We start from the raw sequence: 26,603 nt of genomic DNA, 5'->3' as shown, positions 1-26,603 counted from the left end.
TCTGGATAGTAAGTCTATAAGACCTGCTCCACTGTAAATTTAAACGTTTTGACCTGGAAATACTGCTGTGATTAACGGCCTGTGGTTCTGCTGTGTCACCTATCGAGTGCAGTCGCTGACTGTAAGATGCCGTGGCGAAGAAGATGGCACAGTTGATGAATGCCCCCACCCCTTCCTTCCTTTTTTTGTCATCAGGGCTGAAATGGCTAAACTGTGGTAAGGACGGGTTGTGCTGCTCATACCCAAAGTCTGGTCTTCAGGTGGCATTTACGTGGCCAAACGCGCCTCGGTGTGCGGCAGCCAGCGGGCGCAGGCTCGGGGTGCGTGCCACGCTCGCTCTGTGCTGCTGGGTCCTGTGCCTGCTCTGGGGCCTGGTGAAACAGGCAGCCCCGCCAAAGAGGAAGGTGTGGAGCCAGGGCTCCACTAGATAACGCGCCTCTACTTAACCCCTCCTCCCACCTGCTACAGGAGAAGAAGGGTTTCTTTTCCTTCGGTTGCTCGCTTCCAGCTTTTCTGCTGAAGCCTCTTTATAAAAGCTGCCGCTTGAGATAGCTGTTTGAAAAGTTATGTGCCTGTAAAAGATGGCAGGCTGAGACTTCATTGGAGAATTGAACAGAAGGGGAGCTCGATGGAGAATACTGGCAAACCCAAGAAAATGGTTTTTAAAAGGATTAAGTAATTAGAAAAGTACTGATCAGGTAAGCTGGCAAGATAATGCTTACTAGATATTTGACCAAAGTCTAAATTCTGTTAAATATTACTTTAAAACGTATCCCTCTTATGCTCTTCTGAGTGTACAATAAAGAGAAAATAAGCAACGAAGCATTGATTTCTGGCAAAATACTTTGATTTCCTCTGCCAGGGTCAGGAATCTATTGGGGGGGAAGGGAAAGCACATTAATTAAGAGTCTGTAGGTTGAGCTTAAGAGCATAATTGAGACTAATCTTATAGCTGGATACAGTGACAGATAATAACATAAATAGAGAAATACCAGCTTGTGAGGGTTGAAGTACTTGTGGGTATGCCAAATCTTATTTTTTGGAGAACTGTTACGTAAAGGGTAGGAGATCTAGAAAGCAGTCAATGTAGAAGGAAAAAGAAGGAGCAAACTCATTTTCCAGTGGGGTCTGGTAATAGCAATAAGCGTAGCCATTTTTGGTTTTACGTGAGCAGAACCAGGCAGACTGGCCATGGAATACCACATTCAGTTTAGAAGAGCTTAGTTACTAGAAAGACTTGGCTTTTTTTTAATGCAATTTAAAGAAACAGTGGGGAAAAAAACATGCATGGATGAGGGAATACTGGTTGCAGTGTCTTAAGAACATGTGCACCATGGAAGCAGGATTGTTCCTCTGCTTGTCAGAGGCAGAATGACCGCTTGTGTTGAGCTGAGGTCAGTAGAGTTGGGCACAGTTTGACAGGTACGCTTGCACCGTGTACATCTTTGAGAGCAGTGGACAACAGCGTATGGGAAGTTTCTTGGTCTGAGACAGAGGTAGTCATTGTGTGCAGAGCATCTCCAGAAACTCCAGCTTAGCCACATCCTTTCTGGATAATCAGTGTCATTCTCTGATTCTTTGTGGAGTCTCCTGTAAACTCTTCCACTGCTTTTACAGATGTGGCACCTTGCAGGCAGGAGCAGGAGGAGCCAAATGAAAATACCAAGGTCCTCAGCTGACTTGGGCTGCTCACGGGATTCACGGCTTTGGTGGGGGGTGGAGTTCCCTGAGTGAAATGGGGACCTGTCCATCCATGGCATGCTTAAAGCCAGGCAGGATGCAGCATCAATAGAAGGAGCTGGAATTACTGTAGAAAGTGAGTAAATTTGGTAGCTTAATTTTTTGTCTTCCAGCTCCCAGCGTGACTGTTTTTGTGTTCGGTCATATATTAGAATCACCTGAAAATTCAGATGATGTACTTTCTAGTATCAGTTGGTTAGTATACCCTCCACCACTCAATTAACAGCTTCTGTACTGCAGCTGAAGATCCAACCTGTGGTATGACCCTGGTTCTCCTTCTGTTTACTTCTTTTGCAAGTGAACTGTGTTGAGGCCCCATCAAGCAGCCACGAAGAGAAGCTTGTGGTTCTTTTCCTTACAACCCGTTACACAATGGAAGAGAAGAAGCAGGAGTCACTTTCAGGCACTGGAGCTATTAGGAAGGATAGTCCAATGCACGGTGTTACAGCCAGGTGGGAATGAAAACAGGGCTAGACAAAAGGAATGAGTAGGGTTCCTTCTGAAGTTGAAAATTGCATGCATTGAAATACATTAATTACATAAATAAGTACTCTATATGTAGTGGCAGGTGCTTATGATTGTTTCCATTATTCACCTTTATTGCATTGACTGTTTCCAGTCATAAAAAAGAATTAAAAAACATTAATGAGGAATGTACAGTTGAAAACTAATTTGGTGTTTCACAATCTTTTTGAAGTGACATGCCAGCGGTACCCTTCAGAACTTCTCACGGGTTGAAATATCTTTCTCGAGAGCTGTTCATCTGGAAGGCTCACAAATTTTACTGTTTCATAGGTTGCATACAGTGGCAATGGTTTGGGGACCACTGGTTCTAAAATCATTTTTTTTTAAGTTTGTTTTGTTCTACTGCCATCTTTTTCTTTAATTCCTTTCTAAGGGATTTTTCTCTTAATCTCTAGTTTGCATAAAGCATACTGTCTGTCTTCAGTGTTTAATGGTGCCTTTATTAATGTCTTTGAATACCAGATACAGCCCACGTATCTAACTTTGCAAAGGAAACCCCGTGCACATGTGTAAATCCCAAAGACACAGTGGAGGAGGTTCTGCTGGCACAGAGTTCAGCACCTTGTCTAGCATCACTGTTTCAGAGCTCTAGAGATACAGGGATTACGGTGGATGCCTTATTTTAATTGGGTATTCAGAATACATTTGGGTATGTGATTTCATCTAATGAATTTATTTTACGGTATTACTTAAATATTCTTTAAGCAAAAGAGATATAAAACAAAAGGCAAAACCAGAAACCAGCAAACTATAATTTCTTAGAGCAGCCTTACTTGATAAGTCAATGGGTGTGCTAAATCTGGGGAAAGATCTGTAGGTCTTTGCTTCTCTACCGGTAATTTTGCAGGAACATCCTAAAAGTTGAACTTTTGGTTGCTTTCATGTGGAGCTTGTACATCACGCTTTTGAGCAAGTCTGCATGGTAAGAGAAGGTTACATTTGGGATAGATTTATAAAAAGATCCTAATGGAATTAGGAAATAGATTGAGGATCTTTTTTACATGATGCACTCTGAATATCTAGAAAGTATTGAAAACCTTTCAAAACATTTTGCAGATTTCCTTTTTAAAATATCAGCATGTGTTTCTCCTTTTATGTTTATTTTTGGTTATGTACTGGGAATTGCAGTGAGACAGCTTAGATAAATTAAACCTTGAGTGGATCTCAAGTGGTTTGTGCACCTTTTTTGATACCGTTGTGGTTCAGTGACTTCTCGGTACCTTCATTTATTTCTATTTGACTTTGGTCAGTTCTGACACGTACAGAAGTTGGTAAACTGAAGATGAAGTAATATGAAATCAAGTCTTATAAAAAAAAAAAAAGCATCTCAGTCTGGGATTTCCTATGCTGGTAGAATGTTTTAAAATAGGCCTTGCTGAAGAACACCAAAGGAAAATGATCTTTAAGCTTTCCTTTCTGCATTGTAACTGCACAATAAGAGTATCTCTTGCTTTCCTTGTTAGTTTGTATTTATTAAACAGAAAATAGCAACTCTGAAGCTACCTATCACCTCGCTATATTATTTGCGGAAATAAATTATTTTACTATAGCCTTTAATTGTTTAGCTTCTTTATTAATTGTATGTGTAGTTAATAGTAGTGGCTTTCTATTTTTATATATTTGTAGCATTATTGAGTAAATACACTGTGTGCTGACATCTTCACAAGCTAAACAAAAATGCCAGCTTTTAAGAGTTAAGTTACACTAGGGACTAGTGTTTGTATTTGCTTGCTTGGATATCACTTAATGGAGACTTATTGTGGATAATTGAAATTGGGAGGGAAAAGTGGGCCGATCTTTGCTGAACATTCTCAAAGTTTTTCTCAGTGAACGAACAACTTGATCTTAAAGGTTGACAGTGGTCTGTGTCCCCCAGAAGCCTGCTACCTACTTGTCTAGTTAAACTACAGTTGCTAAGCCTCCCTGTATCGCAGTAGTGGCTACACAGACTTAGGAGGAAATAATGTGGGCTGCTGTAGCCTTTTAATACACTGACAGGGAACTTGGTGAGGCAAATGGCTTTGGAACGAGTCTTGCTTAATGTGACTTGTTGAATTCTGCTGTGTTCAGATGCTATTGAACAAACTACTGTGAAAGATTTGGTTTGGTTGGAATACCAGAAGTCTATTAATGTTAAATCTAGAATGGCACTGGGAGCTAGCTGTGGCAATGGCAGCAGCTGCTACCTCTTTGTGTATGATACCGTGGACAGGAGGACACAACTTGGGATTTTCTTTGCTGATCAGTTTGTGGTGGAAATGGCAAACCATGGCTTTGGTCATACCCTAGGAATCCTGTACTCAGTATTACTTCTTACAGCTTTGCAGTTAGTTCTGGGGCTCCAGCTTTAACATACGCACGGATTGTATCACTTGGGCAATTCGTTATCGTAAGAAACAATCCAGTATAATAATTTTAACTCCTTTAGTATATTTGGTCTGTGTGGCTACTTAGACTGGACCACTATTTGACTCTCTTCAGAATGAATTCTTCATTTAATCTTTGCTGAATTCTAGGCATGTTACTCTGTTTGGAAAAACAGCCAAAAAAAAGCTAATGGTCCTGACATACTCCACAACTGAGACTCCCTCAGGTGTCATTCTGTCTGTGGTCAGGGTTCAGCGTGTGTGTAGTACCAGTGGGGCATGTATTCAGAGCAGAGATTGACACTGCTTAACTAAGCTGCTAACCTGTTTAATTTTTATTAATCTTCACGGTTTTCTGTGTGATCCAGGTCTTTCAATGTATAGCATTTTGACTATCCCTTGCATAGGTTAAGGTGCTGATAATTCAGTTTACTCTTTGGGAAGCTTATTTCTACGGTATAGGTCATTGCCAAGTAGTTAACAAGCACATTTATCTTCCTGGTGCTGCTGTGAGCTGAGGATGTGGTATGATAACTGTCGCTGATGAAGGCTGCTTAGAGGCAGTGAAGTAACACATCTAAGAATTTTGCAGGATCAGACTCCCGTAGCCTGACTTTAAAAGTTCTTTTGTGTTACTTTGTACATTGAGGCATAGTTCTCACTTCATTTGCAAAATGAAATTCAAACGTTTTAAATTTAAGAACCTTCTTTCCTTTCCTGCAGTCCTCTACTGTATTTCTTGATTGTCTTTTAATTTCTGTGGAAAAAAAAAATGAATTGGCTGTCCCATAAAACTAGGCTCCTGAACTGATATGATGATTCATTCCCATAGCATGCTTGCTCTGGTCCCTGAATGAAATGAGAGTCCAATGGGAAAAACAGCGTATAATCATCTTGTTACGAGTAACATCTGCATGTGGGTAGGGGGGAGAGAAAAAGTGAAGTCGTTTAAGCAGCATTATTCCTAATTATAAGTTTTCTCCATCTCGTAGCCGTGCTAATTTTCCACTCTGAGTGTGTGTTGCTTCCTGATAATAAAATAAAGCGACCTCCCCCCCTACATTGTCATCAAAGTGGCGCATAGTAAAATTGCATGGCATGGGGCCTTTCCATTTATTGCCTGCTCTTAAACAGGCAGATCCCAGGGACTGTCATTCTGTGGTGGTCATCTAGGTGCAGTTTGTGCCAGAGGCGTGTGTTTTTACTACTTGACTTTGCAAATGCCTGCAGACAGCAGAGGCATCCTCCTCATGAGTTTGACAAGCTCTGGGAGGAAATGTACTCTAATGGGAATGCTTTTCCTTTCCAATTTCTCCATTCCCTAGTTTTGTCTTTACTGCAATGCTGAGTGCCAGCTTATTTACCCTTTCAGTCATAGCTTAATTTGGAATAGGAAGGCGAAAATACCTTCCCAATTCCCATGTTGTTCCTTTCTCTGCATGGGATCCAAACTCCTGGTCCTGTTAAAACTCTCTTTTAGGTTCTCATGAGTTGTGTTTCCTGTACTTCTTCAGAGACTCCCAGTTTCTCTAACCTCTACACCTCATCTGTCATCTTCCATTTGATTTTCTAGCTCATTTTCTGTTTCTTCCCCCACCAGTGCCAATGTTGTCTGTTTGTTTCTCTGTCCCATTCTGACTCCTGTTCTTTAACCAATGTTGTGTATTTTGACCTAATTCTAATGTTTTGTTGTCACACCCAGTCCTGTGCCTCATTCTAGGGGTCTTAATCTGCAGTTAGCAACTTAAAACTTTCTGAGAAATACCTTTTGGCAAATGCTTGTTTCGGTTTATCTCAACTTTTTTTTTCCCCCTCTTCTTTCAGTTTTCCCACAGAGCATACTTAAAAACACAAAGAATGCTTAAAATTGGGCTCACTTACTTAGGAGCAAGATAGAAAAGGTATTTCTGTGGCACAAAAGCAGCTTTCTGTTCCCTGTATTTGCTTATCTCGGTGTGGTGGGGGTGACCTTCCTCTCAGGTTAAGCCTGACAGACATACGACATGTACTTGTTCAGTCTCATTTGATTCAAGCTTCTATACCCGGTCATGCTTTTATAGGTTCCCTGTCCTTCTGTCTATGTTCTGCTTGACACTTTTCTGTAGTTTAAAGATGTAGTGAATAATTTTATGCAAGTTTTTTATAAAGAAATAGAGTTGCAAGTCTGGAAAGCTGGGGAAGAAATGTCGTTTTCATTGTAAGGGTGTTAAGTTTCTAGTGCATAACTTCAGAGATCACAAATATTAGCTAGTTAGTAAGATACTGAACTCTCAAAAGTCTCTGCAGTTCTAGGAAATTTTGTTTCAGGTTTACTTTCGTCCCAGCAAAAAGTTTATTTCCCAATTGACTGACTTCCAGTTTTTCAACTTTTACTTAGAAACAAAACAAAAATAGAATTCCCATTCCATTCGCCTGCTGGTGGCCAAACCTAACTTGGTGATATGTTTAGCTCTTCACTTGTTCAGAACTTCTAAGGAAAAGAAAACAATGTGATATGATAGATCCTAGGTGGTAGCTGAGGTCTCTATTCAAACTTAGCGTCCACAGTTAAAATTAGCAGCTTTACTGATTTATCCAGTGGTCTTTAACCTTCCAGCTGTTCTCCACCAAGGAGGAGATGAAAGTTTTTGCTCAGAACTCAAGTCATTACAGATAAATGCTATGTGGAGCACCAAAAGCTATTTTTATTACGTTATTGTTCATTTTGTTGAAATGTGAAAAGCAGAAAGTAATATAGCTGTTACCTGTTTCAGAAAGTAAAGGTTTCTTTGTGTAGCTTACAGAAGGATACGCAGCCAACATCTCTTTGAAGAGGAAAGCAACTCCAAATTGTGAAGTTGCAGACGATTAATAAAGCCTTCGGAATCAAATGTTAAGATCATGATATCATTTCAAGCAGCCCTGACGTTATCATTAAAGGAAGTTATGCATCTTGAAGCTGAGAATCATGGGAAGAAGAAAATGGAGGAAAAAAAATGTTATCAGGTGGAAAACAAAATCAAAATACCTTGATACAAGTACCTTGATAAGGCCTGAAAACTAAGTGTATTTTCCCATCAGCAAAGGCTTAAACACTGCTTGGCAGAAGGTTACTTTTTTATTGGAGAAAACAAACAAATACTCAAATACTTGTTTTGCTCATTGTGAATTCGTGACTGTGATATACCTAAGGGGAGCTGTGGTCACATTTCCCTCTGAGTTCTATTTTCTTGCTTTCTTTAGAGCACTGCTCTGTGCTAGATAGGTTATGGAGGAGTAATCATGGATTCTCTTCCAAAATAACCCACCTTGAAAAATAGTGGAAATTTCTGTGGGTTATGCACTGAGAGATTTTTGCCTAGCAGTTCTATTTTAGAGCAAAGATACTGGATCTTGGTATGGGATGGAAGTTTTGCTTTTCAGTTCTGTATCTCCAAAAGCTAGTGACTTTGAAGAGACTTAAATAGTGATAAATTTTGCTAATCAAGAATCAAATGATATAATCAGAATCATGAAATGCATACTGAGCCTAGAGTAGCAGGATTTCACTAGAAATGAAATCAACTTTCATTATGGATATTAGCAGCTGGGGGTGCTATTCATTACGGGATTTGACAGTGTTCTTTCCGAGCAGTTTTCTTGGAGCCTTTCCTAGGCACACACTTAGGAGTCGAACGTTTCCAGCCATGTAGCTGCCAGAACTGAACCTTCAGCAAGACGCTGGTGTGCAAGGTGGAGGAGCCGTAACTGCTGCAGTCCTCATCGGTTTGCTGGTGGTTCTTCAGTGATTGCTGTTCTCTGGTTTTTCCCAAATTGTATTCTATTGTTGATTGAAATGCAGTGTTTTTCCCAAATGTTTCCCAGTTTGTCAGTGACTTGCATAATTTCAGTCACACAAGCATGGTCCCCAGGGTATGTGGCACTAGCCTGACCCTGTGTAACGCTAGATTGCATTTCTAGAGTTGAACATGGGTTTTGGTAGTTTTTCATGGTATATCTTAATTATGTAGAAGGAAACATGAAGCTTATTTGATGATTTGATATTACAGTGTGTTGGTTGGCTAAGGATAAAATGAATTAATGGAAATGGTTATATTGGAGATCATTCTAGTTTAGAGAAAAAAAGGGGGGACTGAAGAATAATTGATTACCCAATTACCTAATTTGCTAAATATTGAAATACCTATTTCAGCAGTGACTTGCTTTTAGTACTTGAATTTGCTGAATAAGCTCACCACTTAAACATTGGGACTATCACTATAACTGACATGCAAGCTCAATGCAAGTTTGCTTTTGCATATTAAACTGATGAATGGATTTAATAATTCAAAAGCTTTAAATTCATCTGCTTCTATCATGAGAGACATTACAGATCAAACCAGCCGTTTTCTGGGTGTTCTGCTAATCACAAACTCAATGTAATGAGTTTTTATATCGTCTTATATTTTTATGTTGTCTTTCCATTCTCATTGGTATGTTTTGGATTCTCATGGACAAGAGAAATGGCAGGAGTCCTAGGACTACAAACCTCTTCTTTCTGCTGTTGAATAGAAACTGAAGGATTGCGTTTTAGAAATGTGATGACAACAAGGCTGCACTTCCTGTGTGGTTTAACACGCTGGTTGTGAAACAGAGGTGGAATTGGGAGTATAATGTAACACCCTAAAATTTGGCTTCATCTTCAATGCTCCAGTGTTCTAGAAGGTCCTATTACCTATGTTGGTCCTATAGAATCTATAGAGTGCGTTTCTAGTGACATCTTTGCACGTGGTGTGATTTCAGGTGGATTAGTACCATCTTTCTTTGACGGAGCAGCTTGTGGCTTGCTTGATGTCAGCTCTGGTGCCTGGGAATAGGGCAGCAGAACTGCCTTTGAATCCCTGCTGTGGGCAAGGTGGAGAACAGGCAGTGTTTGTATAATAGAAAGTTGTTGCTGTTTCATTAAAACCAGGCTATTTCATTATTTGGGGGGGGGGGGGGGGGGGGAGGGGAGGGAAGGTTATGAGAAAGGAGGACAAATGCTACAGGCTCTTCATTTTACCCATCACTTCCATTACCTCCTCATTTAAGTTTCCTCTGTGTCACCAGGTCCTCATCTCTGCCATGCTATTACAGGCCACTGCTCTTTATGCTTCCCTTCAAAAAATTTCTCCTCTTCTCACTTCCCAGCCTGTCCCCAGTGCTCTGTCTTTTTTCACTTTCTTCCTTTCATTGAGGAGAGAAGACTGTAGAAAGTTTCCCGTTTTGTAAAGTTGCATCTTAAGGATTCATTGCTGTCATACACCTGGATAGTAACAGCACCACAGCATCCTCTAGTGGCTCGCTTGGTTTGCTGAACTTCTGGCAAATTGCAAGCAGGACTCTTCAGGTAGGCTTTTATGGGGAAACCTTTGCTACTGACAGCAGACCACATACTTGTCTCTTGAAGATATGCAGTAGCCTGAAAGTACAGGCTATGCACAAAATACAGCTAGGGACTTTTCACCCTCTGAACACCACTTGCTAAACTCTGGTAAGTACAAATGTTGACTTTCTTGCTGTTCTTTCTAAACGGATACAGTCTGTTTGTCCTGTGTTCATTATTCTTTCAGGGCTGTTTTGTCTGGAGATAACAAGGAATTGTGGTTTCATGTGTTTTCTGTCCAGTGTTATCTTTTAAATTTCCACTATGAGCTTTCTCAAAGGATGATGATTACTTGATACACTTGTATGTAATCCTTCATTTAAGAGCTCTGCAGTCTGATCCTTGAAAAAGAAAAAAGTGAAAAGCTCAAGGTGTTTCTTTTTAATGCCATTTTCCTGGTTAAAATGTCTTAAGGTGCTCTTAACCACCTACGCTGTCTTTGCTATAATGTTGTTAACAGGGTAAAAGTTCCTACATAGCAAAAGGTGTAGTCACAGATGGCAGTGGTTCTAATTAGGGGGGTGTTCAGCTGTCTCTTAAGACAGTGCATATATGCTGTTAGGGCACAAAATAGCAAGGTAGGTGTAAACCGATTTTTTGCTTGCTTTTTAAGAATATGTATTTATAAAAATCAACAGATTTTTAAAGTTGGGAAATACTGTGCCACAAACAGTGCAGTTAGTTCCTCACAAATCTGCCACTGAGTAGTGGCAGCAGAGTCTTCTGGTGTGATTGCTTCCATCTTTAACAATAAAAGGCTATCAGTGTTTGTACATGTAATAAAAGTTACTTTCTTTAATAGGCTGGACTAATTGAAGCCAATGGAGAGCTTAAGGTGTTTATAGACCAAAACCTAAGTCCTGGAAAAGGTAAGAACACAATTTTAGTAAGACTTGTTTCTTGATTTTTAGTTGTTATGCTTATTACTGGCTTTAAACTACTTTCTTAGCATAGCTTTGTAAAGCTTTTCTCAAGTTATGTCTGATGTACTCAGCAAACAAACCATAGATTTTGTTATGGTTTATAATTGTCTATAAACCGAGTACAAAGTTCAGTTGTGGTTTTACTGTCATTCCATATGTGGTCTTCTCGTTAGTATAGCTATGTTTAAGTATAAAGGCCACGATGGTCTAAAACAGCTTTTGGGGCAGTATGTCCTAGCAATGGAAAAAAACGCAGGGGTGTAACAGTTTAAAATGGGCTATGACAGTTTTTATGGTAGCGCATCCATTAGTACCTATCTGAAATAGTATTTTGAACAGAACTGTTTTGGACTTGCTGATAGTGGCTGTGCTTGTATGATAGTGTAATGTAATCAAGCAATTTTATAAAATGTGGGCTACAACACTTCAATTTGATACGTAAGCTCAAAAAACTAAGAGTATCTAAATGTTTGGAGAGTTGTGCGTGCTGTATGTTACAATTAGTATAACTGGGGGGAAAAAACAGAAGCATGCGAAGTTCTAGCACCTGCAGTTCTAGACAGTTAAATAGAATCTTTTCTAAATTGATTATGCTAAGTATCAAAATCAGATTTTTCTTCCCTGTATTCTTATGGGAAGGCTGTGTCCATAGTGAGACTCTGAACTATTTTCTGACTTCCAGTTAAATATATTTTTGCCAGTTTATGCATTTTGCTGGTGGCAGTGTTATTTTTTCAGCTTAAGTTTTCTCCAGTGCGTTTGTGTTCTTTATTAAGAACAATTTTATGTCCCAAGTCTTTAGTTTGACAAGCCATCTAGCCGTTGTTTTCTAGATTTCACATCAGATGGGCTGTTTGTCCGTATGGTCAGTCTTTGAGCCTGTTTTAGTGCTTTTTATCAACCTTCCTGAACACAAGTATCCAAAATTGTGTATATGATTCCAAGTGAAGTAAGTGTTGGTCATGCTTTCACGGAGGTGTCAGTTTTTTCTGTGCAACTTCGTGTTTGTGGTCACATTCATCTAAGGGTAGATTTTGGTGGGATGGCCATTTTCCTTTGTTGCTTCCAAATGCTGCTAAGTATGGTTTACTCCTGTGTGACAGATGGGAGAAAGTAGGGAGAAATGTATTAGGTTTGACTCGCTTCTTCTTGTCTGATGTTCTCATAAACCTTAGTGTTGACAAGTCCATTGACTTCATGCATTGTTGGATTACCCCCGTCCTCTCAGATTAATCTGTAGTCTAGTTCAGGGGAATTTACGTCTAGTCTTCTATGTCCTGTTCCTGCATATGTCCTGTTCCTGCAAACCCATATCACTTCTTTTCACAACTCACAGAACTTCTTCTAATTAGTCAGTGCTGATTTAACTAACAACTTCTGTTTTTAAAGCATGATCTGACTTCATTTATGAGGAGAAAATAGTTTAAAAATCACCTCACAACGTTGTTTTGCATAAAGCATGTGATTTTGAGTAAATTGTCATGGAGGTAAAACACCATTCTAGAAAATGCTTCAAAGATGTCTTTCTTGCTTTAAATGCATCTTTAGTGTGCAATAAGAGGTATCGGTGGAAATGAGCTGGAAGCTTGTGTATTCAGAAGTAGCTGGGTGTAAATTCACTTACATTAATGGAATGTATTTCCATTAATGGAGTGCAGCACCTCATTTAGCCCCCTAAAAAACAGCATGCCATCAAGTGGCTCAAGCAAGGTGCAAGTTTTCCTTTGTATTAGGATGATGCTATTAGCTCTGCTCACTTGAAGATTCTCTCTCCACTTCTGTTCCTTCTCCGCTGAGAATTTATTCTGGAAGGCAAGTTCTCAAAGCTGAATCTTGGAAAAGAGTGATACATCAATTACATCAACTTGATATGAGGCCATATTGATTCCCAGATCTCATGAAAGTTTCAGAAAATGTACCATTTAGTTTTTTCTTCTTGATACAAATGTATTTGTAATAAATTTCTCTAGTATTCAAGTATTTGTCAATCTGTCAGTGAAGAAGTATTGATAATGCAGGTTTCCAGTGCATTTGGCTCCAGGGAGGTTCTGATGGAAAGATCTACGTTCTCCTGGAAGTCCTGTTTTTTTTTTTTTTTTTTTTTGAGAGGAGGTGAGGTATGAAATTGCATCTTAGTGCAACTTTCCTGTTACATGCCAGGTCTGCTGAGTTTGTAGCCTGGTAGGGTTGAAGTGGCACAATTCCATGGGTTTGGCGTAGAGTGTTTGGTTTGGCACAAGGTTTTGGTGTACTCGGTAACCAGGAAGGTGGTTTTCTGGTATAACCCTCTCCAGGAGAGAAGCAGCAAAGTAATGTGCAGAGAGTGTCTGAGAAGGGAAGAAGAGATGATGTAAACATGTTTGTTTTGGGAAATCCTGAACGCCAGGTGCTTTAAAAGTGCAGCTTTGCTGGAGTCTGCTAATGATTTGACACACAGCAAAAGGTAGTGGTGTATCCAGATGTCCTTTCGCTGATAAGCTAATAAAGCTATATGGTTTTATATCTGCTGTTTGCCCTGTGCTGTCGTACTGTCAGCTTGTGACATTGTGGAGGAATGATAAATCCCATTGGACCCAGCTGCAAGTTTCCATGGCTCATACCAAAGTACCCAATTGCATTTTTCTCCATGAGGCCTCAATTGCTAAGAACACCACAGAGGGCATGTTCCATCGCTTGTTACCCTGTACTTGGGAATGGGATTTGTATAAGCTGTTTATAATTTCAGGGTTTATTGAGATTAATTTGTAACCAGAAACAATGTTCATGAAAATTTAAAACATCAAGTGAAGAAATAATGTGATTTATGGCTCTATCCCTCCTTCTGGCAATAATAAAAAGAAATTCCTTTATCCAAGACAGAATTAAAAGAGCAGTTTAATCATGGAGTAAGTTTCCAAAGTGACTCGATTGTAATTGCTTGCTTCTTGCAGGCAAGATATGAGGCAAGGGTAATCTCATCTGGATACTTAACTTGTTATTTTAGTTTGTTTCCATTCTGGGATTATTACTGTTACCATATTTTTTAATCTAGTTTTGTTAATTACTGGATTTGTTTTGTAATATGAACCCAGCTAATTGTTCAAACCTGAAATGCTCAAATTCACCCTGTATGTTGACTTCAACTGATAATTATAATCAGAATTCATTTTGAGGGTTAGAAGATAATGTATGTGTTGGAGGAATGGAAAAAACTTTTAATAGGAACTGAACCAGTAAAGCTTCCTCACAAGTCTGTGTCTTCTAAAAAATTAATTGCTGATAAACTTTATAGACTTAGAAAACTTGCTTTTCCATGAGGTTGCATTTTGAAGAAAAGTCCTGCATTCTGGTCCTTGTTGTTACAGTCAGATTAGAGTTGGTATTTAAGTAGGGCACTGTTCAGTTCTAATCCTGCCCCATACTTGAGAGGATATTTGGTGAAAGAAAATACCTGGTGGAGTGGAAGGGAAAAGAGAGCCAATGGTATTTAGTGTTGTATTGAAATTGAAAGCTCTTAGGTTAACTTCAAAATTAATCAAAAAGAGAACTTGGATCATCTATCATGCCAGTAGGTGGCATTATTGGTATGCAACCAGAAGGTACTTGTAAAGATGTCTTCCTTTTGTCTCCATAAGATTTCACATTATATAGGCGTAAAGAACTTGAGTTTTGTTCTCATTTCAGATTTGGTAATTGAACAAAATGAAAGTAGTCAAGTATGTAAAATTTTTGAGGTGTATTTAAACTCTTTTATTTCAACACTGCCTAGAACATCGGCTTGTGCTTTTAATTTAAATGACTAGAAGCTTTCGCAATGTTATGTTATTGTATCTATATAGAGAGATCAAGCTCTCCCTGGTTTTTGACAATGTTTGGAGTTGTTCCTCTGGAACGAAAGCAGACATCTATTTCAGAGCCTGTGATTCACCCTTCAGCAAACATATGCCTGAACATCGGTTATGAAATGCCAGGGCATTACAGCAGCCCAGACAATTCCAAACGATTGTTATCGTCTAAAGTCAAAGTCGGGAAATAAAACCGTTGCTGCCTATAGGAATGGTATCTTAAAAAGTCTAGAAAGACTCATAAAGTCTAAGAGTAGACCACAGTTTATCTGAACAGACTTGGAAAGACTGGTTTGTAGTATGTGGAGTGAAGTATTATTAGTCATATCTAAGGATGGCAAGAATTAGCTAAAAGTCTAAGTCGATGTAAGAAATTACTTAAGCACTCAGTAATACTGTGGTATTACATCAGGGGAGATTGATGTCTTTGTAAAAGTATTCAAGGCTGCTGTGTAAGCATGTTGTCTTAACATGATGGTGCAATTTGCTCAATAAGCAAAGATATTCTTACTTGGCTTAGCACACAACTGGAGACAGTCATCTGTGTGTTGTCAAAGCTTACGGGAGGCTGATAGGCTCAGAAGTGGTTCAATGCTAATTTTCAAAAAAATATGTAATTAATCATAATGTGTCTATGGTGTTTGTGAGAGAGAAGTTACAAACTGCAGCTTCCCAGGAATGGGGACTGAGGAATGAGCTCCCAGGATCTAATTGTCACCTGTCTCTCCCCCAGATCTTCTAAGTATGCTCTTTGCACATATTCTGAGCAGATTGTGCAGTTGATTACTAGTTTGCTTTTTAAGCTTTTTTTGTTTATTCTAAGCTGATGGTTTGGTGGGCAGGTTTGAAGCTGGAATTAGCTTTGTATTTGCTTTACCAAATAGTGACAGTAAGGAATTCTGTTAGCTGTTGATGTAGAACTTTTTTTTTTCCTCCTGTTTCTTTTCTAACAAAAAAGAAAAAAAAAATCGCAAACAGAAGATGCCCAAACTGTTTCTACAACATTTTCCAAATAACTCTCATAGCTTTCATGTAATCCTATATCAATCATTTGCATCTTTAGTAGTGTTTCTCTGGCTATGTATGAATTCTATTCCTATTTATTTTTAATTCCAAACATAAGGAATGTTCCAAATGACACTTGGTCTTCTCAGAAGTGGTAGTCACAATGGGATCTTGTGTCAGTTACACTTCCCGAAATCATCTGGTTCATGGAAAGTCTCACGGGTCTTTTTTGCTCTCTTCAACTCGTATTCTCTTAGTTGTGAGTTTTATCAGGTTATTGATAGTAGTGTTGTCTTTTCAAAAGCATAAGTCGTGTGTGACTTGTATTGAGGATGGTTTAATAATGCTGCTGCCTTCAAGTTGCATAGATGTCCTTAAGCTAGATTCAACTGCTCTGTTAAAACCATCAGTTTTAAAGAGAATTGAAACAAGAGTTTGTGGAGTTTGTAAGAGCAGTTAAAAGCAGTTGTACTGCAAAATGTCATCTGCAAGGTTAATTTGCTTTAGACCTTTCTTAAAATAACTCTCTGCTCAACTCCTAACCTTCAATCATGTAGAGTATTTACTTACAAACGGGTCTGCTGAACAGAGTTTGAGACTGTTGCAGGAAATGGTAGGAATTACTTTGAATCCAGACAAACCACTCTCTTCTTACTCCATGCCTTCTTTTTTCAGCCTGGGATAATTCAGTTTCAGAATTCCGTCACATACAATATTGCTGCTACGGACAAGACTTAACTTTGTTAGAAGTTTTATCCTTCATTATCAGGAAACAGGCTTGTTTTTTCAGTTGATTTCTGTTGTTGCGTCACTCCTATTGCACGCTCTTTCTCAGGTAAAGAAGACATAAAGACTGATTGCATCAGCAAATGGTATGGTGCCTAGATTGAGTGGGATTTCTGTTCCCGAGGCGAGGAGTGCTTCAGCCCAAACACTTTGACACCAAACACCACATTGAGAGTTGCTACTGTTACATGAACTGGAGCAGTCAGTGCTCAGAGAGATCTATTGCCTTGTCTGCAGAGGGCACTCTTTTATCTTACATGTACTGTCTCTTTTTCTGTGACATCTGAAATTATTTAAAGTGTTCATAATTATACGTATCACCACTCTGCTAAAATTCTGCGGGAGATTCTTTATTCTTGGTAAAATTCTTGGGTTTGTTCTCATATACTGGTAAGGGCATGTGAAAGAGTTCAAGAGTTCTACCCTGATTGAACTCAGTAACCAAAGCAGACTATTTAACACATTTTCTGTATGCAGAAGACACTTACCTGTTTACAAAGACTTCCAGGTGAATATTTTATTTTTTTGTTAAAGTGTGCTACTGCTTTTGCTGTTCAAGTTTTATATGACATTGCTCTTTGATCCCATCTCTATCTTTATCTTCTGTTTGGAGACATTCTGGAGCTTTACAGTAAAGAAGTTCTACTTTCATTGTGGTTTATTGATTGGTAAGCTGCTAAGTTTTCTTCTGAGCTGGCAATACTTGGGAGGCTGAGAATTCAGGTAGTAGTATTGTCCTTCAGTGTGTGTGTATATATATATATTGCGCTTTAGCTGGCCTTTTACCATGTTTTTTGAAGTCTTTAGTTCTTTAGAAGAAAAAAATGCAAGGAACTAGCTGTATTAATATGTTTGTTTTGAAAAGGAAGAAGAGTTGGTGCCAGGAAACTGTTTGCAAACTTGCGGTTTTAATTTTTACATGCTGCAGTGCACACTGTATCTTGGCAATAAAGTACAAGATTATCTGGATGGCAGTAATTGCTGTAAGAGTAACAGTAATTAACAAATGATTAGTAAAATTCCTTTGAGAAACTGAGCTGTCAGTCGCTTGCAAAGCTAAGTTAATAACATTATTTCTGCTTGTATACTTAAAAACAGTTTTCACTCCACACACACACTGAAATCAGAGTATTATGAGCCTTTGGAAAAAAAAAATGCAGCTAGATGCTAGAACAACTTCTGCAAGTCAGGTAAATGAGAAAGTAGGATGCATGAAGCAGAGACAAATTGAAAAAATCGTTTAAAAAAAACTCATTTTTTTCCTTTAATTGAGCAGTTTTGCTTTCCTGTTTAATATGCTCTCTTTTATGGGTGGACTTTGCTTAGAACAGAGGTGTGTTGCTGTTCTTCCAGTTCCGTTTGCATTTCCTTGCCAATCAGTTTGTGCGTACAGACAGCCGTACCTTGCTGTTTCTGTATAGAGACGGGTTGGTTCAGTGGCATGTATTAATGCTGGCACAGTGCCACAGAAAATGTTAATGTAATTAAAAACTTTAAAGAAGCATAACGTATACCTTCCCTTTCATGCAGATGATGTAGTTGCAAGATAACTATTTGTATTCCTAGAATTATATGAATAATATAAGGAGGCTGGAGGCCATCTAATCTAGCCTTAGATCAAAACAGGGGCAACTTCAAAGCACAGAGCCTTGAGTAGTTGAAATTTTTATATATCTCCAGGGAACTTCCTAGGCAACCTGTTCCTGTGCTTTGCCATTTTCATTGTGATTTTTTCCCCTTGTATTTAGCTGGAATTTGCTGTGTGCAGCAACTTGAGACTTGCCTCTCTTCCTTCTGCTGTGTCATCTCTGTAGCTCCCCATTTGCTATTTGAAGGCAGTGATCAGATGCCACAGACAGACCTCTTGTCCTGTCTTAATCTGTCCTACGGGATGAACACACCAAGCTCCCTCGGCTTCTCCTTGTACATCATAAGCTCCAGTACCCTGACTGTGTTGGCAGCTTTCTGCTGGACTCTCCTGTTTGTGAATCCTCTTGCACTGTGGCCCCAAAGTTGAACAGGGTAATCCAGATACAGCTTAGAGTGCAGGCACAGAAGAGACTAATCACTTCTTTTGACCCTGGTGATCTCTTCTAAATGCAGCCCAGTGTGCTGTTAAGCCTTCATTAGCACAGAGGTAACCCTTTGGACTCAATTCAGCCTCCTGTCCACCAGGACCCCCTTGGGTCCATTTCCGCAGAGCTAACCACTTGACTTCTCACGTCTGCTGTTGTGTGGAGTTGTACTGGACTGTTACAAGTGCATTTGTATTTGTCTTTGCTGACTGCTTAAACAGAAACAACATGATAGCATAAAGAATTGCTTTGGTTTTGAACACATCAGAAGAGTGAAGTCTGTGTGTGTGTCTGTAGAGTTGACAGATGATGAAGATGCTTCGGGAGCATCTCATGGCAAGACTGTTCTTTATGAAGTTATCTCACTGTAGCAGAAGTACTTCTGGCATGCTGGCTTGGAATAATCTTGTCACGTGCAAGTAATATCCTACCAGGATAGGAAGGGACATACCTTGCACTGATTCTTGGTGGGCTTGAACTGCAGATGAGGAAGTCGGTGTTCTGTTCAGGAGATCAGCTGAGAGCGTAACAGAGAAGAGATTTAGTAGGCATGGATAAATGTGATACTGGGCAGGAGTTAACATGTTTTTCTCTAGAAGGAGGGGAAAAGGGAAGTTAGGAAGTTACGTCTTTTCAAAGTCAAGCTTTGAAAGAATCAACAAATGTATGGATAAGGGATATCTAATCAGTGTGATGTCCTTGGATTTCTTGAAAGCAACAGCAAAAAAACATTATCAAGGTCCTTAATTGGCCTGTTAAAGAAATTAAGGTGTCAGAGAATGGGACAGTTGTCTCATGGATTAATAATTGATGAAAACTAAACCAGATAAAATGAGGACCCCTAGTGAGCTCTTGACACTCCAGAAAGTTATTAAAGTCATTGTAGGCTGTATTTTATGAAAACATGAAGTCAGTGTCTGCTGGGGAACAAGCAAATTACATTTTCAAAATTATTTGGGAAGGAATGGGGAGTAAAATAAATGTTATACAATAACATATGTCATTCATTTGTCATGAATAATGTGTCTGTCCCATTCGAAAATAAATCTCAAATGGTAGGAGACCTAGAAAGTGTACAGGCAACAAGAACCATCAAAGGTAAGGAAAAGGCTCTCTAAAATGAGAGATAAATAGATAAGGGGGCTTAACTTGGGGGAGCAGTTGCAGCTCTTAAGCTAGAAGTGGAATCTTCAGTTTGTTTTCCTGTTTTTCAAGCAATGAGAAGGTTTTTTTTTTTTTTTTTTTTTTTTAAAAAAAAGGCACACTGAAGAGTAGCTGAGCAAAGATACACAAACAGTACTAGTCAAAGTAGTTTATTCTGGTTTACTGCATTCTGCAAAGAGGAAGGCCAAAAAAAAAAAGCAGCAATAGTGATGGCTCTACTTGAAGGAAGAGGAAGGCGTAACAGCCTTCCTTGTGTGACAGGCTAGATACCTGCTGACTCTGAAGGAGCATCCAAAAGTTGGAAGAATGATGGGCTACAGCATCCTATGCTTGTGTGGGGCTCAGAATAACTCTTGAGTGAAGCTGTCAGTTTGTCATGGTATAGTAATGGCAGCTAGGAAATACAGGCCTTTCGGAAAGGAGGGACTTAAGTCTCCAACTTTCTGTTGACTACCTGCACGTGTAAGAGGGATGGAGGGCATCAAGGACTGGTTGGGGACCTTCCTGATGCAACTATTGCAATAATTATTTTCTCTGCATTGGATAAAGGGAAGAAGAAGAGGAATGAGAATTCTGCCATCCCCTTCTGACAGGGAAAGAGCTGTCAAACCTCTCACCTTATTTGCCCCATTATTCTTTTTCAGTCCTTGTTGCTTATTTATTTATTTAAAGACTGGTATGGAGCATTAAGTCACTATGGATACCTGGCGTAGAATTTTTGTAGTTGAACTTTTGTCTTATGTGGCTTAAGGCTTAACCATCAACAGTGACTATGGATGGCTTGTGAACAGGAAAAGAGCAGCTTTCCCTGCAGGGTTGGTCTACTGTGTTGCGTGTGTTTTGCTCAAGTACTGGTTTCTTGTGTGCTTCAGTTCTTTAATTCCCTTCAGCTGGAAGAGGGTACCTAACAGAAAGAGGAAGGTTGGGAATACTCTCTTGGAAAAGCCTGTGCTAACCAAATATAATCTCTTGTAGACCAGCATGCCCCAGAAGAGTCTGTTGTATGCTGGGGAATTGAACGTAGTTTTGGGGTGGTGTGGGAAAAGGTTTCAACAGCCACAAAGGAAAGAGGGTAGATGAGGAGGGTAATACGCCTTCTATCAGATACCAGTTAGCTCTGCTACTGTGCTTTGAGAGAAAAACTGGAGTATGAGGAGTTAAAACATGCTCATACTAGATCGCTGAGCTGTAAGGTCACACAGGAGGAAGCTTAAGACAACATACTAAAAATCTTTTAAGAATCATCTTTTTTTCTTCAGATGCATAAATGCTACATTTATGTTGGCTCTCTGTGGAGCTCAGAGCTAATTTCTGTTAATATCCATTGGTAATATTTCTGAAACTGCAGTTGCGAAAATAATACAATGTGGCTGACCTGAAGATTTGTGCTTGTATTTGTTTTTAGGAGTTGTTTCTCTATTGGCTGTACATCCCTCTACAGTAAATACACTCGGAAAGCAGCTCCTGCCAAAAACATTTGGACAGTCTAATGTCAACATTACACAACAAGTGGTAAGGAGACTTTGCATTTTTTTTATTATTGATTACACATACTGTAAATCTGAGCTGTAGGTTGATATTCAGCATCACTTGTCATGTGCAGATTGTCTAAATGTTTCTAATTTTAATGGACTTACTACATTAGAACAAATGTGCTTTTGCAGAAAGAAATGCAAAGATGACTGTCAAATCAACATACCTGAATATTCAGGTGGCTTTATCTTTCATTAATGTTGCCACTTCTAATCAGTGGCTCTTCCAGATTCTGTAATAGAGACATGTAAATTTAATTCCATTAACACATTTTTACTGAGATTGAAGTCAGATGGAACAAAATTGAAAGCAATACTACATTTTTTAATGCTAATGCTGATTTTAGATATCCTTTTGCCTAAATGCTTGCTTTTGCTCTGTGTGAGGTATGTGAAATTAGAGGACTCAAAGAATCTAATAATGCTGTCGATAACACAGGTTGTGAGAAGTCATTTCTATATTGATCAAAATTAAGATCAACTGAGAGTTGGTCTCAATTCATCTTCTGGAAAGCTACTGTAAGGTATAAACATCTGGAATTTAATTTCTTATATTTGGGTTTCTTCTTGATACAAGTTTACCATCTCCCTTGCCCAACTCTAAGCTCTAGGGAGTGTTTGATAAGTGAGGTTGCCTGAATCTATAAACTGTGTCACTTTAACTGCACAGATGTTGTGGAAAGTCCACTCCCTCTGCAATTACCAGTCTATCTGTATAATTGCTCTATCTGTATAATTGCTTATTGACTATACTTCGAAACTGTGACCATGGTCAGATAGCTGCTCTGGTACAGCTGTCAGTTTGAAGAGAGCCTGGGGGTGGGGAGGATGACACAACAAACCAAGCAAACCAAACCTCTACATCCACCAGTGTTCTTAATTGAATTGCAGTAGTGCAACGTGAACTATGTTCAACTCTTGAGCTTCACATAATTTGAGGAGTCCCATCTGAGACAGACTGTAGATAGTTAAGTAGTGAAGCGTCAGTATAATTGCAGATTATTTGTGCTGTATTACCAGTGGTGGTGGTGAACTAACTCCCTCCAGCAATTACTTGAAAGTTAAGGTGCATTAAAATTAGTTTAACTGAAGTTGTCTCTTTAGTAGGAGACAGTTTTAATCCAAACAAGGAAATAGAGTTGTAATGACATGTAGGATATCTCTTCCAGGTTTTATTGCTAGGCTGTGTACATAGTAGATTTTAATGTTGAAAGTGAAAGGTAACTTACAAAACCCTTTTCTCAAAGTACGAAAGCCATGGTTTAATAATTAAATGACAAATTGTCTGATGCCTTTTTAAACTTTGAACAATAAGTAAATGTATACAAATCTGTATATCTGTGTGTGTATGTTTACACATACAAATCACATATTTATATTGACAAATGCTCATCTGTATTATAATGATTAATTTTTGCATGGTAAGATTATTAAAAATTTTGATTCTGAAAGAACCACTCTTGATATCAGTCTTTGGTAGTATGATGACTGTGTGAAATTCACATTCTCAGTAATAAGTTCTTTATCGCTTTGCTAAAATATTCAGAATAAGGCGACAATAAATTTTGATGAAATAAGGGTCCCATATCAGAGCATATTTGTATAGGCTATTATTACCAATACAAAATTAAATGCTTGGTTGTATGTCACTAAAGAAGAGGTGGAGTTGTTTATTTTATGTATATATATAGAGAAACCCTGGATAAATTTCTTCTGGCTTTGATTTAGAAGGACAGCAAGAATTTTCTGTCAGCCAAATGTTCTTGAGGATCAGAGTTGTTGAGTTGGCTTGTGACCCTGTTCAACTTTCTAACCCTTGACTGGTAAAACCAGTTTTTTAATACTTAAGCACTTAATTTTCTGAGCTTGTGTTCTTTGTTCAGTTAGTCTGATTTCTTTTTCTTAGCAGGAAAATGTACGTGGGGACAGTGTTCAGTACAGTGAAGTGGTTAGTGTAGACTCTTGCTGTTCACTGTTCTTTTCCATGGTCTTGATCTTACTGGTTCTTAAGGAGCCGGATTGTAATCTCGTTCTCCCTGTAAATCAGGAAACTTTAGAGAACAGCAGACATTTCTTTTTCTGCTTCTTCATTCTTTGCCTCTCCTCTCCCTGTTTTCCTTAAAACTAGATTTTTATAATTACATCCATAAGCTTTTGTTTTAGGATGTTCCCAGTGACTTGATACTGCCTAACTCTTTCAATGTTTTTTTCGTTTGAAGTCGTGGTTGTTTATGAACTTGTGAGTAAAAGTTAGGGACATCAACATTTCTTTTAAGGAGCCAATAACACCAAGTAATTCTTCAGCAGAATCTGAAACTCTAGGCTGTAGGGTCTTCTGTAACATCAATACCTGCTGCTTCAGATTTGGTAAGACGTTTGGTATAGACAGCTGCTTTGTTAAGGAGTTTTCCTTCACTTGCTTACAATGTAGAGAGGCTCACCAGTTCTTTCTGAAGTTCTGGAGTATTTCTGCCATTTGTGTCCTTCAAATACTGAAAGAAATTGGACGTGTTTGGAAACAATCTAATGCAGTTACTGGTAGATGATACGGATTTTGGATTAAAAACATACAAATTCTGAGCCTACGTGGCAGTCCTCCTCTTTAAGAGGTTATATAGATGCATCTTTCAGAAAAACAAGAAAATCACCACTCTTTTTTCCTGTTTATAACCACAAGAATAATTAGACTTAAAGTGGCTACTAAAAAACAAACATCCCTGCTACGTTGAAGAAGTTCATTTTTGTCTGTAAGTTTTATTTCCATTCCATCGAAAAATAGCAGTCTTTAACATGTGATTGTTTGCTATATGAAGACTTTTCAACATGTAAGAGGAATTATTAGAATTTTTTAAGGGTAGCTCTTGTATTTCTAAGTTTCTCTATGTCTGAGATACGTATCGTTTGCATAACATGTAAGCTTAAATCTGAGACATTCTTTATGTAAAAGTTGAGCTTTTAAAAGATATAACATGAAAGCATATGATTCTGTCTAGTTTGCAGACTTCTGTGAGTTAGATTGGGAATGCTGAGCAGGTTTTGTATTTACTAAACAGACTTCACTTTTCCATTCTAGAAATGAGTGTGGGTTTATCTCCATCCGTTTACTTCTTTGTACTGCTGAATGTTTAACAACACTACTGAGCACAGTAGATTTCCAGTGTTTGCTGTTGCCAAATGGTTTGTTTTTCTCTGAGTTTTATAACTCCACTCCCTCCCTCTGTATGGGTTTGGCTTCCCATCTTTATGCACTGTGTTACGTGTTAGGCACCAAGGTGATGGTGGGCTTGTTTGTGGAAATGGGAAGCAAGGGAGTAGGGTGGGACCCTCTAATTTTAGCCTCTGCAAGAAAAATGTCATCTCTACCATTCATTTCTAACTGTATCCTAAGGAATAAAAACTGGCTAAGAGCTTTCCTCTCTTCTCTCTATTGTCTGTGTTACCTGAACAGCACACTGGCTGTCCTCATGGCAGTCTGAAATGTTGGTGAACCAGACCTTTTTTTCATGAGATCAATGAAAGTGAAAAGGTTGTGGACAGAATTGCTGGTGGGTGGCTACAGGAATTGTGGTCATCTAAGGGCAAAAAACAAAGCAGTGGGATCAGATATCTTGAATGTGCCTGGAGATGTTTATTCCAACTCTTCTTAAAAACATGCTGTAAAAAATGGCCCAACACGAGAGGTTAAAACAGCTAAGGGTTTTGGTCTGTAGGTGGCAGAGAACTGCCAGTAGCAAAATTGATGGTGTTTTTTTTCCCCAGGGAGAAAGCTGGTTCACATACACCCAGCGCCTGTTCTGTATCCCCCACCCTCATTCTGTTTTCCACAATGAGCAGTTTTGGTTATGAATAGTAGTAGGGGAGATTGGTTGGCTTTATGTAAGAATTGGAAACATTTTAAGTGGATGGTTTCATTTCGACTTCTAAGTTTTCCTACTTTATTCTTGCAAAGGCTAAATTATTGAAGCTAGTTTGGGGAATAAACTTTAAATTTTGTTGGTGAGGCAGACTGTAGCTAAAGGAAAATGTAATGCTTTTGTGTAAAACCAGAATCTGTGCTAAGTGAGAAGGTTAGCATGAAAAGCTTGTTTAGGAAGGATGAAACATAAATGATTATTACTTAGGGAGTGCTCTAACTATGTAATACATGTCTGAAGATTTTTATGCTAATGTGTGTAAGTTGAAAATGTCTAATAGAAGTGGGTAGAAACAAAGTATTATTCATGCTTGGATAATACATCACTTGAATATTGCAGCATTTGAATATCTTGGAATACTTATGTTTATTTTCCAAATGATTTTATCTTTACTGTAGGTTATCAGTACACCTCAGAGACCTTCAGCGCCAAATACTATCCTGGTAGGAAGCCCACATACACCTAATACACATTTTGTATCACAGAACCAGACGGCAGATTCTTCACCATGGTCTGCTGGGTGAGCTAAATAAAAGTTGCAAAGGATTAATAAATAGCTTGAAACTTTTGTTTTAAATGTTTGCTGTGATAGTGTATGCGCTGTTGAGGTGAGCTGTGTGAGAAGGACAGTCTACTTACCTTTCAACTAAGAGCACTTCAACATTAAAGTATACTATATTAAAAAGTAGGCATAGTCATACAGGAATGAATATCTGCTCATTTGTCATACAAGCAAGTAGAATATTTTCTGTAAAGACTGACAGATTTTCTCATGTTACTTGGATTTAGAGAATTCAGCTCCTAAAAGGACGCAGGAATTCACCTGATTTGATTCACGTTTTAATTTGGCATTTCTATTTTGCTGGGTTATTTCCAAGACAAGACAGTATATTTCTGACGTATATCCTGAAGAATCGTTTTAAATAAGAATGAAGCCTTTACTGCAGATAAATTTTAGATACAATGAATGTGGTGTTCTGATGTCTTTTGTCGTGCAAGTTTGTTTTTAAGGGTCTCTTGTTAACTGTAGTTGTTTTAATACAGAAATTATCATCAGTGTCCTGTTACACATAGATAGGTTTTCTACTTTGGAATTATGATGCATTTGAGAAAACGAGAGGTTCTATTTTTGATACTAATTCTGTTGACACTTAGATTTCTCTTCAAGTTACGTGGAACTTCTTATTTAAAAGACATGCAGAAAAAATCATTATACTTCATTCATCTATAGTAACTTTGAAGCTTTTGTAATAGCTTCATAGAATCATAGGGTGGTTTGGGTTGGAAGGACCCTGAAGTCCATCTGGTTCCAACCCCCTGCCATGGGCAGGGACACCTCCCACCAGCCCAGGCTGCCCAAAGCCCC

At 38.7% G+C, this 26,603-nt stretch overlaps 1 protein-coding gene across 8 annotated transcripts in view; it reads left to right on the top strand.

Annotated features, from left to right (window-relative positions):
* The window catches only part of TFDP1 (transcription factor Dp-1), a 41,139-nt gene that overhangs the window by 3,438 nt on the left and 11,098 nt on the right, over positions 1–26,603 (top strand). For all 8 annotated transcript variants that reach the window (XM_050708346.1, XM_035565569.2, XM_035565572.2 and 5 more), the window contains exons 3-5: positions 10,817–10,883; positions 21,197–21,303; positions 25,636–25,757. In XM_050708346.1, coding sequence (XP_050564303.1) covers positions 10,817–10,883; positions 21,197–21,303; positions 25,636–25,757 — 296 coding nt within the window. The remainder of the gene's footprint in view (positions 1–10,816; positions 10,884–21,196; positions 21,304–25,635; positions 25,758–26,603) is intronic.

This window comes from Cygnus atratus, chromosome 1 (genome assembly GCF_013377495.2).
Source record: "Cygnus atratus isolate AKBS03 ecotype Queensland, Australia chromosome 1, CAtr_DNAZoo_HiC_assembly, whole genome shotgun sequence".
Taxonomy (NCBI): Eukaryota; Metazoa; Chordata; class Aves; order Anseriformes; family Anatidae; genus Cygnus; species Cygnus atratus.
This window is presented reverse-complemented; position numbering and strand designations above follow the sequence as displayed.